Genomic DNA, 13401 nt, shown 5'->3' with positions numbered 1-13401 from the left:
CCACCTCCTTCTTCCACCTACAGCCCTGGATACTGTCTACCTGCCACCACAGGGCTGTCTTCTCACAGAAGCTTTGCAGGTACCAGATCAACTCCCCACAATGCCTGCTGCTGCCGAGCTCTAGGAGAAATTTACCAGAATGCATTGCCACCTGAAAGCTACAGTGGAACAGAGCAGACAGAGCAAACAGAAGGACAGACATGCAGAGGAGGAAGCGCTGTCCTCTTCAAAACCTGGAGATGATTTCACTCTATCTAGCCATGAAAAGAAAGCTATCAATGAAAACCACCAAAGTCCTCAGTCACGTGTGCCTGTGGCAGACGGATACTTAGGCAGCTTTTAAAGGTATCATGGGGACCAACCAGGGTCATGGTTAGAGATCTAGGGAGGGCTTGAAGGGGAGAATAGGGCTTTGTTTCCCAGCCTCACCCTGGTTCTCTGGAGGAGCCAATAGCCCAATGCCCTCTAAGGGTTGAGAATCTTGGAGGCGGAGGCACTGTTGCAGGAGCCCAGCAACTGTCTGGTGGACTTTATTATTAGATTACAGGTTCCACACAATGTCATTAAAACCTAATGGCTACGGCCAGCACCACACATCTGACTTTCTCTACCCCGTGCTGATGAATCTGCAGGAAGATGGAGATGCTCTCCTAACTCCTCCCCTCTGTGCGTGGGGGGAGGGATGTGGACCAGCATCAGCCAGCGAGCATTAATCTAGCCAAAATTACACTTGCTCGTTGAGTGCAGGACCACAAAACAGCCTCAGAAAGGCTTGCTGACCTCTTGTACCTGTTTGGAGACTGGCCAGGAGGGGTAGGAGAGCAGGGGGACAGGGGCCCAGCCCGGAAGTTCTCTCGAGGGCTTTTCCTGTAACAGGGTAAAGGAGGCCACAGTTACAAAAAGAAGTTAACAGAAGCCACAGTAAAAGACATTTTAGCTTAAAACAAGAAGACCACAAAGGACTCTCCTACTGACACCTGTGCTTATTTGTTTTGAGACAAGGTCTCACTGTGGCGCCAAGGTTAGTCTCCAACTTGGCGTTCCTACTGGCTCAGCCTCTCCACGTTGGGCTTATGAACGTGCGCTACCAGGCTTGGTGGTTTATTTTTGCTTTGGAACAAAATCAGTAATTACGTCTAGAGGGAATGTGCACGTATGTAGATAAAACCACACTGACGCTGGTGCGTAGGAAGGAGAATCCTGGTGGTTCCTTCACTAAAAGCTGCTGGGCTGCTATTTACGCTGTTGACGGAGCTGCTTTTGCACACTGAAGTTGATGTGGAAATTATGGGCTTAGTGGGACAGAAAAATGACTAAAGATCCAGGGGAAATGCTTAAGAGCAGCCCAGAAGTTCAGGGGAGATTTAAAAAAAAAATAAAAGAAATCACTTTATGGTAAAGATCTCACAAATCAAAAAAATTCACACACAGGTAGATTCACATGGCCACTCCAGCAAACAAGGCCAATTTTAGAGGAAGTGATTTTCAGCGCCACAGTCCCTGCCTTAGGGTCTGCAATGGATGCCTTAGAGAAAGTGTAGCTCTCACTGGGCCACAAGAGATCAGAAGGGCCCCAATTTGATGTTGCCAGTATGTCATGTGGGCATAGGCTGTTAGGAGCCCTATGTGGAATCCAGTTGTCAGCTTTGAAAAGTTTACTTTGTGGGTGAAGAAATGGTTAGGACAGAGAAAAAGAGCAACAAAAGAAGAATAGAACACAGGCAGGCAAAGTCTGTCTTGTCTCCTGGCTGCTTGACTATCTGTGAGATCCCTCCAGCCCCTACCCACCCAACCTCCCTCCTCGGGTGCTGCTTCTCTTCTCCAAAAGTCCCATTTTCAAAACATAAGTAGTATGGCTAGAAAGGAAACACAAAAAACAGAACAAACACACAAAGCAAAGCCACTGGGAACCGCTGCACTGCAGTACAAGAAATCACATCTGCTTGATCTGAGCTCACAGATACACAGCCATGGTAATGGGAGCCATCAGACAAAGGTAGCGCCCGTTCAGCACGGTGCTGAGGAGGAAGAAGAGCTGACAGGGCATCCTGTGACCCATACTGCAGTGTTGGTTATCTGCCAGGCAGGGAGACCTGTGAGGGAGGTACCAGGCTCATTCCCACTTGATAATGGGGAAACTAAGGCAGGCAAAAACTAAGACACTTGCTTAAGATTCCGAGTGAGGGGCAGAGACAAAATCTGAAACCGCAGTTTGGATACGAGTGGAATGAGATTCAGGTAAAGGCGCCTGCCAGGAATTTGAAAGTGTGACTGCAGCCTTCGCTGTGGCCTTGCTGTGAAGCTGTGTGTAGAATCCTCTAATATTCAACCAGTCAAATTCCATGGGCAGGATATGCTAACCTCCCTCATTGTAAACTGAGATTACTGACCTCATAGGATTGTTGGGAGGACTCCCTGAGAGAAGCAGGTTTAAACATTCCAAGGACCTGTTATACGGAAGTGCTTTGAAACGATAAAATGGAGACAGAGCACGAAGATGCAGCTGCCATCTTGCCATCTCACAGCTCTCCCCATCTAAGGCAATACATTAAAACATATAGTAACCCCACGTCCGTCTTATTTGTCTACTCACTTCCGCCTTTCCCCCGGAGACTCAATCTGATGATTAACGCTTTTCTCCAGGGCTAGGGTTTTGGGCTTCACGTCTTCCACCTTGGATGTTGGTGGGTTTGAGATCTGTTGATTCCAAGGCGGATCTGAGACCAAGGAAGGAACATAAACGTGTTCAGCAGAGTCATTCTGATGCCCAGTAAGATGCCTTCCTTTCAAGAGCTGATGCCCGCTGGTCCTTACAGTAGTTCTGTGTGGGCTGTGTCGTGCATGTACCTCAGTCTGGCTGGGCAGAGTCCACTCCCCAAGAGGAGTTTTTGGGGAGGACGGAGGATTACGTTCAATGGTGGAACTGGGAGATTTGGAGAATGCATTTGTTTATGATTTTTAAAATAATTTCTTTTAAATCTTAATTTTTTTAAAGTCTCCCTTTGATTTTTTAAAAAAGTTATTTTGTATGCATGGGTGTTTTGCCTTCATGTATGTCTGTGAGCCCCAGTGCATGCAGTGCTCATGGAGGCCGTAAAAGGGCATCATATCCCCTGGACCTGGAGTTATTGACAGTTGGTGAGCTGCCATAGAGGTCCTGAGGATCAAACCTGGGTCATCTGAAAGGGCAGCCACTGCTCTTAACCACTGAACCATCCCCAGTCCCTTCCTAAATTAAAAAAAAAATACATTGATTTATTTTGAGAGGAAGGAGCACATGCCACAGAGGCATACGTGTGTGTGTGTGTGTGTGTGTGTGTGTGTGTGTGTGTGTAGGCAAACTTTCAGGAGTTGCTTCTCTTCCCACTATACGAGTCTTTGAACTCAGGCCCTCAGGCTCTTTACTCACTGAGTTACCCCCCAGCCATAGTTTTTATTTTTTTTCAATGCTCATACCTGGTTTAGCCTCACTCAGACCCCAGTGACATTGTGCAGAGTCTGGTCTCACAGCAGGAGTTTATATGTTAGGATATTTATCAGAAGCTAAAGGTAAGGGGCCTTAGAGAGAAGTTTGCAGCTGCCAGAGGTCAGTTCTGGACAATGTGAGGAGTTTGCCACAACGTAAATATCGGGATTTCCCTCCATTCTTACCCTGAGCTGGCTGTGGGTTTGTACCACAGTGTGAGGCCCCAGCCTCTGTCTCTGGCTGCTGGTCCTGATGAATTCCTTTTGACATGGAGTTTTCAGAGTTAGCTGAGGGACTTTGAGTTAGGCTGCTAAAAACAAAACAAAAACAAAAATACTTCAGAGCAGAGATAAAACCAACTGGGTTAAATTTATTGTTTTTATACCTCAGGATGCAGAGTTAGCCATTATAATTTAAGAAAAAAGAAATAGACTGTTTACTTCTGTTTATCCTGAACTATATCTGAAACCATTACAAAATACTATGCATTTCTAGCTCGCATCAATTTAACACATTCAGGAAATAATCATTTCTGAGATCCTCCCTGAGGTCCTCCCCGAGGTCCTCCCTGAGGTCTTCTCTGTCCACCAGGCTCTTCAAGCGAACCTCCTCTGGGGAGTTCCTCTGAGGCTCCCAGATTTTCACGAGGGAGGAATTACTGTAGATATTGTGTGGAAGCCAGGACGCACATCTATCGCTCAGCACACAGCAGAGGCAGAAGGGTCACAGGGCCAGATGGGGCTGAACTGTGAGTAGAGCTGGGCTGTACTGCCTAGGGCTGCACTGCAGTACACTATTTCCAAATATATAGATGAATAGGCAAAGAACTGAGCCACGTGGGATCTCCAGGCCTTTGGTGGTTTCTGTGTGCAAAGAGGGAAGGACTTAACGAGATGGAAGTTTCTGGTGACAGCAAGACCAGTCAGAAGAAACCAATCAGCAACTTCACAGGCAAAGCCTGTCTGGAGACCGAGCAAAACCGCACATGACGTGCCTTTAGGATCCTTCGCATCTCCCTGGCTAATAGTTCTTACTTCTCAGACTCCGAGTCAGAGTTACCCGGAAACAAACGTGCTTCTGGAGACTGTGTCCTGTCAGATCTGGTGCTCCGTGTCTGATGCTAGCGGCTCCCTCCACGCAAACCCTCACCAGAACTCTGCTTCAGCCAACCCTTAACCAGTCCAGGACAGCTAGATGGCCTTTCTCATCTTGGGGTCCCTCGGGGACGCTGTAAACGTGTTATGGGCGCATGCATGCTTGCTGATAGCTATCAGGGATCTCACACCCGAGACAAACACGTTCCGTAAGGAGGATGCTGATAGCAGGCTGCGCCAGCTTCCTGGACTTCCGGTAGATTCCTTCCAGATTAGGCACGAGTAGAAATGATAATCAGTAGCCCAGACTCTGCTCCAGTCGAGATACTCTGGGGTTTCTGGATTCATTTTTGGATCTCCCACGGGACATCTTAGAGTCCTCATGTGAAGTGACAGGCACACTTGTTCTGACAAATGGTTACCCTTCATATCGTAACTCACCTCACCGAGGACACCAGCGCCAAGTTCAGGTCCACAGAGGAACTAAGGTAGGTGGGACCTCAGGACCTTGCTTCAAGTGACTGGAAGCTTTGGGCTTTGGGTCAACAACAAGCTTCCTTAATGATTCATACTATTTTATTTAAAATGGGTCTCCCTTTTTAACTTTTAAAACATTATTATCAAAGCATTTAAATTTGATTATGTGCACATGTATGTGTACCATGGGTGTGCTCACATGTCATAACATGCATGTGGAGCGCAGAGCCTACCTCTGTGGAGCTGGGTCTCTCCTACCTTTATGTGGTTTCTGGGGATTGGACTCAGGCTCTAGGCTTCAGCAGCAAGGGCCTTGACCCTCTGGCCCATCTCTCTGTCTCTCAAAATTAATTACCTTTTTTTTTTTGAGATATGCTTTCAGTATGTACCAGAGACTAGCCTCACATTTATGATGTTTTTGCACTTCTGTCACCACACCTGGCCTCGCCTATTTAAAAATAAGGCTGTACATATTCAAGCACACAAGGATGCTGGCTTCCGAGCCGACACAGCAAGTTTAAACAGCATGGAATGCAAGGTTAGACCGATCCTTTTAAAGCAGTGAGACCGCCCACCCAGAGTGAACAGTGGAGCCCAGCTTTGGGAATCTCGTGGACATCCATGGAAGGGCACATACCTGTGCTCCTCGGGCAGGCCACTTTCTCTAGCTTTGAGTGATGAGTCACTGTCATTCTCCTGGAGGGGCGTGTTCTGTCTTCTCTCTTTGTCTCTGTCTTGGCAGTTTTCCAAGTCCATCTTATTCTGATGGAAAAAGTGGGATTGTTTTGAATATAATTTAAACACGCTAGATGACTTTTATGTCTGACTATGGAATATCTAAAGCCCATCCCCATCCCCTTTTCTTCCTTTGCCTAATAAAAGTTTTATCTTTTTGCTCTACAGTTTAAAGGAGTTATTAACGTGGCTTTCTGTACATGTGAATGAGACCCACTATGAGCCTGTATTCACACACACTGAGTGCTCTCTTCACAGCCCCATTCTCCTACTTCTGCCCCAAAGAGTAATCTTCTAACCCAACAGATTTCGATGATCTCCAAATACTTAGAATAAACGTGCAATTGAGATCCTTCTAAAAATTATCACAAAAGGGATTGGTCAGGAGCCCCCTCCCCCTTTTCCCTAACAAAATGAGGTCATGAGACTGCTTACTTTGGGACAAATGGACTCTGGTGTCAATGTGTTGTTGTACTTTGCAAATCTTGACATGCTTCTGTCTAGTATGTCCTTCCACCGCCTTTCTTGGGGGATAAGGGGCCAACCAGCCTTTACGGGCTCTTTCCACCCTCAAAGACATGTCAAGTTTCATGTGGATTACTGGGGGTAGCTAGCTGATGGGAATGCACTGTGGCCATGTCTGCTGCTGCTAAAAAAAAAAATGCAGAGGACTGCACTGCAAGGCATGGTGGAGAGTGGCACATGGGGGAGGGGTAATGGCGGTGGAAGGGAAGAGGGATCCCTGAGCCAGGCAGGGAGAGGGTTCGAGCACATGGCTTTACTACTGGAGATCTTGCTAGTTATCTGGGAAGACGTGTCCAGGGAAATGGCTGTTGCTCTGCAGGGAAGGAGCTTAGGGTGTCAGCATGCTGGGTGAAAGGGCCACATAGGAGCTGAAGGCTGTGGAGGAACTGCCCCTCCTGGTTTGAAGCTACTGAATGGGGAAACCTGGATTGGGTTATGTATGTCACAAACTGGTTTTCATCAGCCATCTTACCCTTGTCCCGCTGCCTTCAGTTACAGATGAGGATGTAGACAGCTGGTCTGCAGAACTCGAGGAAATAGTGAATGGAACCACGGTGTCCTCAATTATCTTACGCTCCTATGGCAAAGGAAGGAGATGAAGAAAAAACATTAAAAACAAAAATCCGTCAAGAGAAAAAATATATTAAGGAAATGGGGGGGGGGTCATCAGATGCATACAAACCAAATAACACCAAGTATGTAGCTGTTTAGAACTTTGTATTGAATCCACACGATTTAATCAGTGGTGGAAAGGAACATAGTCAAGAAGGACTATCATGGAGCTGACCACTTAGCAAGTTATCATGGAAGGTCAATGTTGGTCCTAAAGGATTTTAGATAACAGACCCTTCAGATACACACCTCCAATTCTGTATCATGGCCTGTTTGCTGTTACTGTTAAAAACATTAAATAGGATGCAAACTTTCTCCACAAATTCCTCTACCATGGTATAGTAAATGTAGTCAGTAGTAAGCATGCATTTAGTTTCAGTGCCAAAATTATCCTATAAAACTAATTCGTTATTACCAAACACGCTTGCTACAAGTAAGTGCGCACACACAAACAAATGCATCGCTGTTTTCAATGTTGTCTAAGCAGATCAAGGATCAGATCTGGACTGGAGAACACGTGATTACAGTGGCTCCTTGAACACGGTTCAAGCCACATGGTGGGGATGGGTCACTATGGTCTGTTGGAATCCATTCAATGTGATTCTCTTAAAGAGATTGATGGGACACTGCTGTGCGTCCAGAGTCAGACACGGCCACATGCACGCACAGGCTGCACACAAAGGGGGGTGCCAGACTTTGAAGAACCATGCAGACAAAGTTCATTCCCCTTGGACGCTTCGTACCTCCTCATAGTATCTGCGTTCCTCTTCTTCTACCTCCTTCTGGGCCTTTTCCCATTCCTCCTTCAGCTTATCCTGTTCCTTCTGATACCTCTCCTGTCCAAAGAACACTGGGGAGTGAGCATTGAGTCTGTCGCTGGGAAGTTTCCCCCTTCTAAAGCGCCATGCACACTGTGTTGTAAGACATTCCTCATGAGTGACCATTTGGAATCTAAAGCCTTCACACCACGAGAATGAACCATACTCCTGTGTCTTATTCATTCAAGTTAGGTACACGCGGTGGTTTGAATGAGAAACGTGCCCCATCCGCTCATGTACTTGGATATCTGCTTCCTCTTAGTGGAGCTGTTTAGGAAGGTTTGGAAACCTTGAGGATGTGGAGCTTTGCTAGAGGAAGTATATCACTCGGGTGGGGCTCTGAGGTTTTAGGACACAGCTTCACTTCTGTCTTCTCTTACCATGGGAATCAGGGCAAAAGGGTTAGAGAAAAGAATATGATGGGGAAGTAGAATAAGCACATTGCAGTTCAGTTGTAGAGTAGAAGGTAGCATCGGCTTTAATGAGGTTCATGGTATCTCTCTATGTGACTGTTTGGCTGTGTGGAGGAACCAGCATAGGTTTTAGAGTTGTAAGGACCTGGATTTGGGTCCAGGCTCTGCACTGTGCGATCTCAGCTGTGTGATATCAGGCAGTTAATCGAACCTCTGTGAACCTTCACTTCTTCAACTAGAAATGGGCTATTCACATGTGTTCCCAGCACACCCCAAGTATACAAACAGGTCAGTTTTGAAGGTCACCAGGTCAGTTTGGATATGAAGCAAATGGAAACATGTTGCGTTTCTCCTCAGAATATTTCTAGAATTGATCATTATCAGCTTTCACTGAAAAAAGTGGGATGAAAATTCTACTGAAGGAATTAGACTGATGTCAAATTCTATTCTGCTTAAATGCTATCAAATAACTTTTGGGTAATTCATCCTCACTGCTTCTTGAATTGGGATTTGGTGGCTGAGGAGGCAATGAATGCAGGTAGACTGACCCTTAATCACTGCTTAGAGACATATTTTTATTTAAACACTAATGCGAATGATCCCCTCTCCCCCCTTCTCATGGCAGGAAGAATCAGGTACAAGATTGTTGTCTGGACACAAAGCGTTGACAGATGCATGAGTTTCTGAGAAGTACTGGACTCCATGTTTCCTGGGCTAAAAAGCCTACTCAATGCAACAGCCATTGTGGGGGGCAACTCCAGAGCATAGGGAGATCAGCAGGTCAGTCCTACCTGGAGCAGACGCTCTTGTTCCTGCTGCCACTTCTCCTGTCGCCTGCGCTCCTCTTCCGGGTCCCACGCCCAGAACTTAAACTGTTCAGGAAAAACAAACAAAGCAATCCCCCGATCAGAACTGAGGCAGATCCTCAAGGGCTGGCCAGGGTGAGAGAAGACAGCCTCAACATGGTACCCAAGGGACACAGAAACAAATCTTCATAATCTAAACGGCCTCTTTGGTGGCAGAAACCGCTTCCCAAATTTAACCCCTTTTTACTTTGATTCCAAAATGCTGGGCTGGTTCTACATGGCCACAAAGGGAAACATTCGCCTGTAGATACTAAGTGGGACTGGCTATGATAAGCACCTCAGGCTGGTCACTGGAGAGGGAAGAATCATGCCAGTATCAGGCACTGCATGGCGGAATTATATAATGATTTTAATTAATACAACCGCTGTGAAAGAACGCCATTTGCATCTTACTGGACAGTCAAGAAGCATGAAACAGAGAGGATCCTGTCATACATACTAGCCCCAGCTAGTAAACCTGGGCTCGAGAATAGGAAGGGACCAGCATTTTGTTTCCAGGCAGGACGGGAAAACTACCTCATATAATGACGATCCATGGCTTAATAATCTGCTGGGCAGCATTAAGTTGTTTCAAAATAAAAAAGAAATTTGGTTCTCAGTGTTGCTTGAGTATTCCTTAAGAAGGTCAAATACAAGTTAACATCACTCTGAACGCACAGCTCTGGTCTTTAAGAGGGAATACTTACGGGCGTGCTCGCGGGCGACTTTTCACTGCTTGGGGAATCCGCTATGCCGGATAAAAGAAAGAGAAGGAGCGTCAGTGTGAGTAGCTTCTGCTGTGCTGGGCTTGCGATGCTTGCAGCTGGGTGTGGTCCCTGTGTTAACTTGGTCAGTATTAGGAAATCATAATCAAGCAGAGTCTGTGGCAGGTTGTGCCCATCACCAAAAGGAATGAGGACCACGACACGTCAGGAAGCGCCAGGTACTAGACTCTAGAAGCTTCGACTACAGCTATTAGTGCTGGCTCTTAGTACACCTTGCCTTCTGGCAAAGGGAGTGGCTCCTCCACTGTCTGACCAGAGAAGTACCACACAGAGAGGCCAGAGGTCATCCAGGAAGAGCAGAGTGTGACACAGTTAACAAGAGAACCACCACACTTGTGGCTTATGATCATTGCTCTAAAGCGGGTAAGAGCCAGGTTGGTGTTCGCCCTGGCATCTTGCGATCAATATAAAATTCTGTGAAATTCCTCCCCACTTTAGTACAGCAGGTGCCGATATCAGAGAGCAAGCTCATTGCTAACTGTGTGTCACATACAAGCATCTCTCTTAAAAAAAAAAACTATCTAAAATCAGAAAGGAAGACAAAAGGCCATTGGTTGCCCCAACATGGATTTTTACACAAAGAAAAGGCAGCGACCGGGTACATTGTTTACCTGACTGGGAGAAAAACTGGGACCGTCGCCAAGAGTTCTGAACTCTCAGCGGGGCACTGCCAGGCAGCTCTAGATCAGAGAGCAAAATAGAACAAATGGAAATCCATGAAATTCGGTGAGAACTGAGCAGAACGCATCCCACATGTCAAGGAAGGGTGGGTCATAGTCGACCCAGGGACTGACCGTCTCTGAATCTAACATGTAAAACATCTCACCAGAATACACATGAAACCTGTCGACGTGGACAGCGGGCAGCAGACCTGGCCTGTCCGGTTCCTGTTCGGTGGGCACTGAGTGATAGTTTTTACGCCTGTACTTAGTAGGAGTATTTTTTAAGGGTTAAAGGCCAAGATGTCATAGTAATGGGCTATGCAGGAGCAACTCTAGGAAAATCTAAAAGGCAGTAGACATGTGTAGTGGGCTTGTGGTAGTCTTCACATCACACCCGATGAAAGGGGAAGTCTGTAGCTCGATTCCTTTCAAATACACAGGCAGGCACGTGTCTGCGACAGCAGAGGTGCCAAGCACACAGAAGTTCTGGCAAGCATTTGCTCCCTACTTCCATTCCCGGAGTAGTGAACGCGGCAAGTTAAAGCCCATGTTTTATAGAAACAACCTGGACAAAGGAACTCTGTCAGCTTTAACTGTATTTTACGAGTGGCTCCGGGGTGTTGAATGGCTGTACTGATGCACGTGTGATGTGTGCCTGGGGGGACCGGTCTGACAGGAAGATCAGCAGTGGCCTGTGTGAGCATCTGTAAATAGATGACTTGAAAGAAATGGGGGGGAGAGAGAATTTACGAGGTGTGGCTCCACGGCTTCTGGGTCCTTTGGACTGGATGCTGGAATTCATGCTAGTCACTTCAGTATGTACTGACTTCTTGTGTCTGGGCCGTAACCCATGACTTCTTTCACCACACTCCAAGTAAAGGCAACCATGCCTTCAAAGGTTACATTTATTGGAGGTCTCTGGCTTCCAGAAGGACAGGCACTTCATAGAGTCTAAATAAGTCTGAAATAAGTCCATTTCATATCCACGCACAATGTCTTCAGACACCATTTAAATAAATAGTTCAAGTCAGCGCCTCCAGCTCGGCATTCCTGGGCTGCCGCGCCAGCATTACTTGGACATGTGAACTTTGCTGGATTGAGCCTGGGCCGGATCTCTGGGGCCAGACCTTGAGGGTTGGGTGCTCAGCCACGCACTCCTTCAAGCCCCGTCACCGTCTCATCAATGCTCTCCTTCTTTCTTTAAGAGGGAAGCACCCGAGAAGAGTTTATTATTTATGCCCAGCGCTTGGCTCTGTGCACCCACCCTTATTGCTAGTATCCAACAATAACTAAATCCGATTCTCTTAAAGACCGGAGTGTGGTTATTTGTACTGACAGGAGATTAGATCTTGGGGAAAACTGAGAGAGGGAGGCCATGTAGCTAAGAACTCATGAGCCAAGGACTTGAGGGTGCTCTTTCTCCAGTGCTCATACTTAAAATCCAGCGTTCATCATTAAAGAACAAGCACCTGCCTAATCCAGTTTTGCCTTGAGGAATTGCCTTTAAAACACTCCAACACTATGAAATTTTACTTTTTATATTATTCAACCCAGAGAAAGCATGAAGTAAATTTCTTTAATTCAATAGCAATTTCTGAGATCCAAAATGTCTTGTGGGATATATATATATATATAAACATACGGGGTATCAAGACTAATTGCTATGGCTTACATATTTAACCTAACTATATTTCTTATTTACATAGTTATAAAGTGCTAGAAACAGAACGTAATGACAATGCCTAACTATGGCCAATCGGTTGCCCCAGTTGTGAGATTTCATTTTCATTAATTGTTTTCAGGACTGTGAACCTGAAAATTCTGGGCCAATGCTCTGGAAGCCGTAGTGACCTTGCCTCTACAGTAAGGTACTAAGGACAATTAGTGTCTTACCAAACGTTTCTTGGTTTGTATATGGGTGCCCGAAAACAATCAACAAAAGTTAATGAACACCAGCTCAGATGTTATTAATGGTGACCCTAAATAGCAGCCCTCTCTTTAAAAAGAACTAATAATAAACCATGAACGTGAGCTCCATGCCTTCCTCTCTGACAGATGCTAACAAAATACAAAATGTGAACAAAGCAGCACACGGGACCTTCTGGTCCTGCCTCCCATGCCAGCTGTTTCTAAAGGACTTGTATTGGTGAAGCCTTGGTCTGTCACCTTGAGAAATAAAGCCAAGGATGGCAGACTTCCTGGACTTCCATCTTTCCTGGTTCGAATTCCTAAGGGTCTTTTGCAGTGGCTTGGGCATCTGGGTTTCCCGTGAGGATAAAGGGTATGAAGTTGGGTTCTTAAAGAATAAAAGAATAACCTATCAATGGTCCACAAGGTGGGAGTAAGCACAATGGAAAGACCTTCACATGCCCTCAGTGCCCATGTTTCTAGATGCTACCCCTACATTATCTCAAACTTTAAAGTGTGGCAAATACACTAAACCCATTAAAATACAACCCAAGTATGTTATGTGTTAAACATATTAAAACATAATCTTAGTGTGTGCATGTGATTACACACACACTGAAGAGGTATCTTTAATGTTTCATGTACTTTATTTTTCAATTTTGAAACTATTAAATGTTCTCATGAAGAATTTTTTGAAAGTGTAAACTTTTGGCTTGAGTAAGTACAGTAATTGTTATGTATACCCAGACTTATTATAGAATAAATATAAAGTTTATATGATGTTAAGAGAAAAGATTTTTTAAAAAACAAGTTGGGTTTTTATTTTTAATTTCTTGTCATGTTTTGGAGCCAAGATGAGACAAGTATGAAGAAAGTCTCAACACATATTCAAACCCTGTTCTACCCATAATGCCTGGCTACAGGGTAGACTCAGCGGCCGGGGTTCCCACTGTCAATCAGAAAATGCAGCTCAGCCTTCCAGTCTGAAATTCGTAATTCACAGACTCAGGAAAGCACCACGGCTCAGGGAACATCACATGAAGGATGCAAGCAGCTTTGCC

At 45.7% G+C, this 13401-nt stretch overlaps 1 protein-coding gene across 3 annotated transcripts in view; it reads right to left on the bottom strand.

The window, feature by feature from the left end:
* The window catches only part of Limch1 (LIM and calponin homology domains 1), a 309300-nt gene that overhangs the window by 12995 nt on the left and 282904 nt on the right, over positions 1 to 13401 (bottom strand). For 2 of the 3 annotated variants that reach the window (XM_032915969.1, XM_032915971.1), the window contains 7 exons: positions 9693 to 9733; positions 8932 to 9012; positions 7653 to 7745; positions 6770 to 6874; positions 5675 to 5799; positions 3652 to 3773; positions 2594 to 2717 (listed from right to left, as the gene is read on the bottom strand). In XM_032915969.1, coding sequence (XP_032771860.1) covers positions 2594 to 2717; positions 3652 to 3773; positions 5675 to 5799; positions 6770 to 6874; positions 7653 to 7745; positions 8932 to 9012; positions 9693 to 9733 — 691 coding nt within the window. Of the gene's footprint in view, positions 1 to 780; positions 868 to 2593; positions 2718 to 3651; positions 3777 to 5674; positions 5800 to 6769; positions 6875 to 7652; positions 7746 to 8931; positions 9013 to 9692; positions 9734 to 13401 lie in introns of all 3 variants that reach the window. The other variant, XM_032915970.1, reaches the window with a different exon arrangement.

This window comes from Rattus rattus, chromosome 11, assembly GCF_011064425.1.
Source record: "Rattus rattus isolate New Zealand chromosome 11, Rrattus_CSIRO_v1, whole genome shotgun sequence".
Taxonomy (NCBI): domain Eukaryota; kingdom Metazoa; phylum Chordata; class Mammalia; order Rodentia; family Muridae; genus Rattus; species Rattus rattus.
This window is presented reverse-complemented; position numbering and strand designations above follow the sequence as displayed.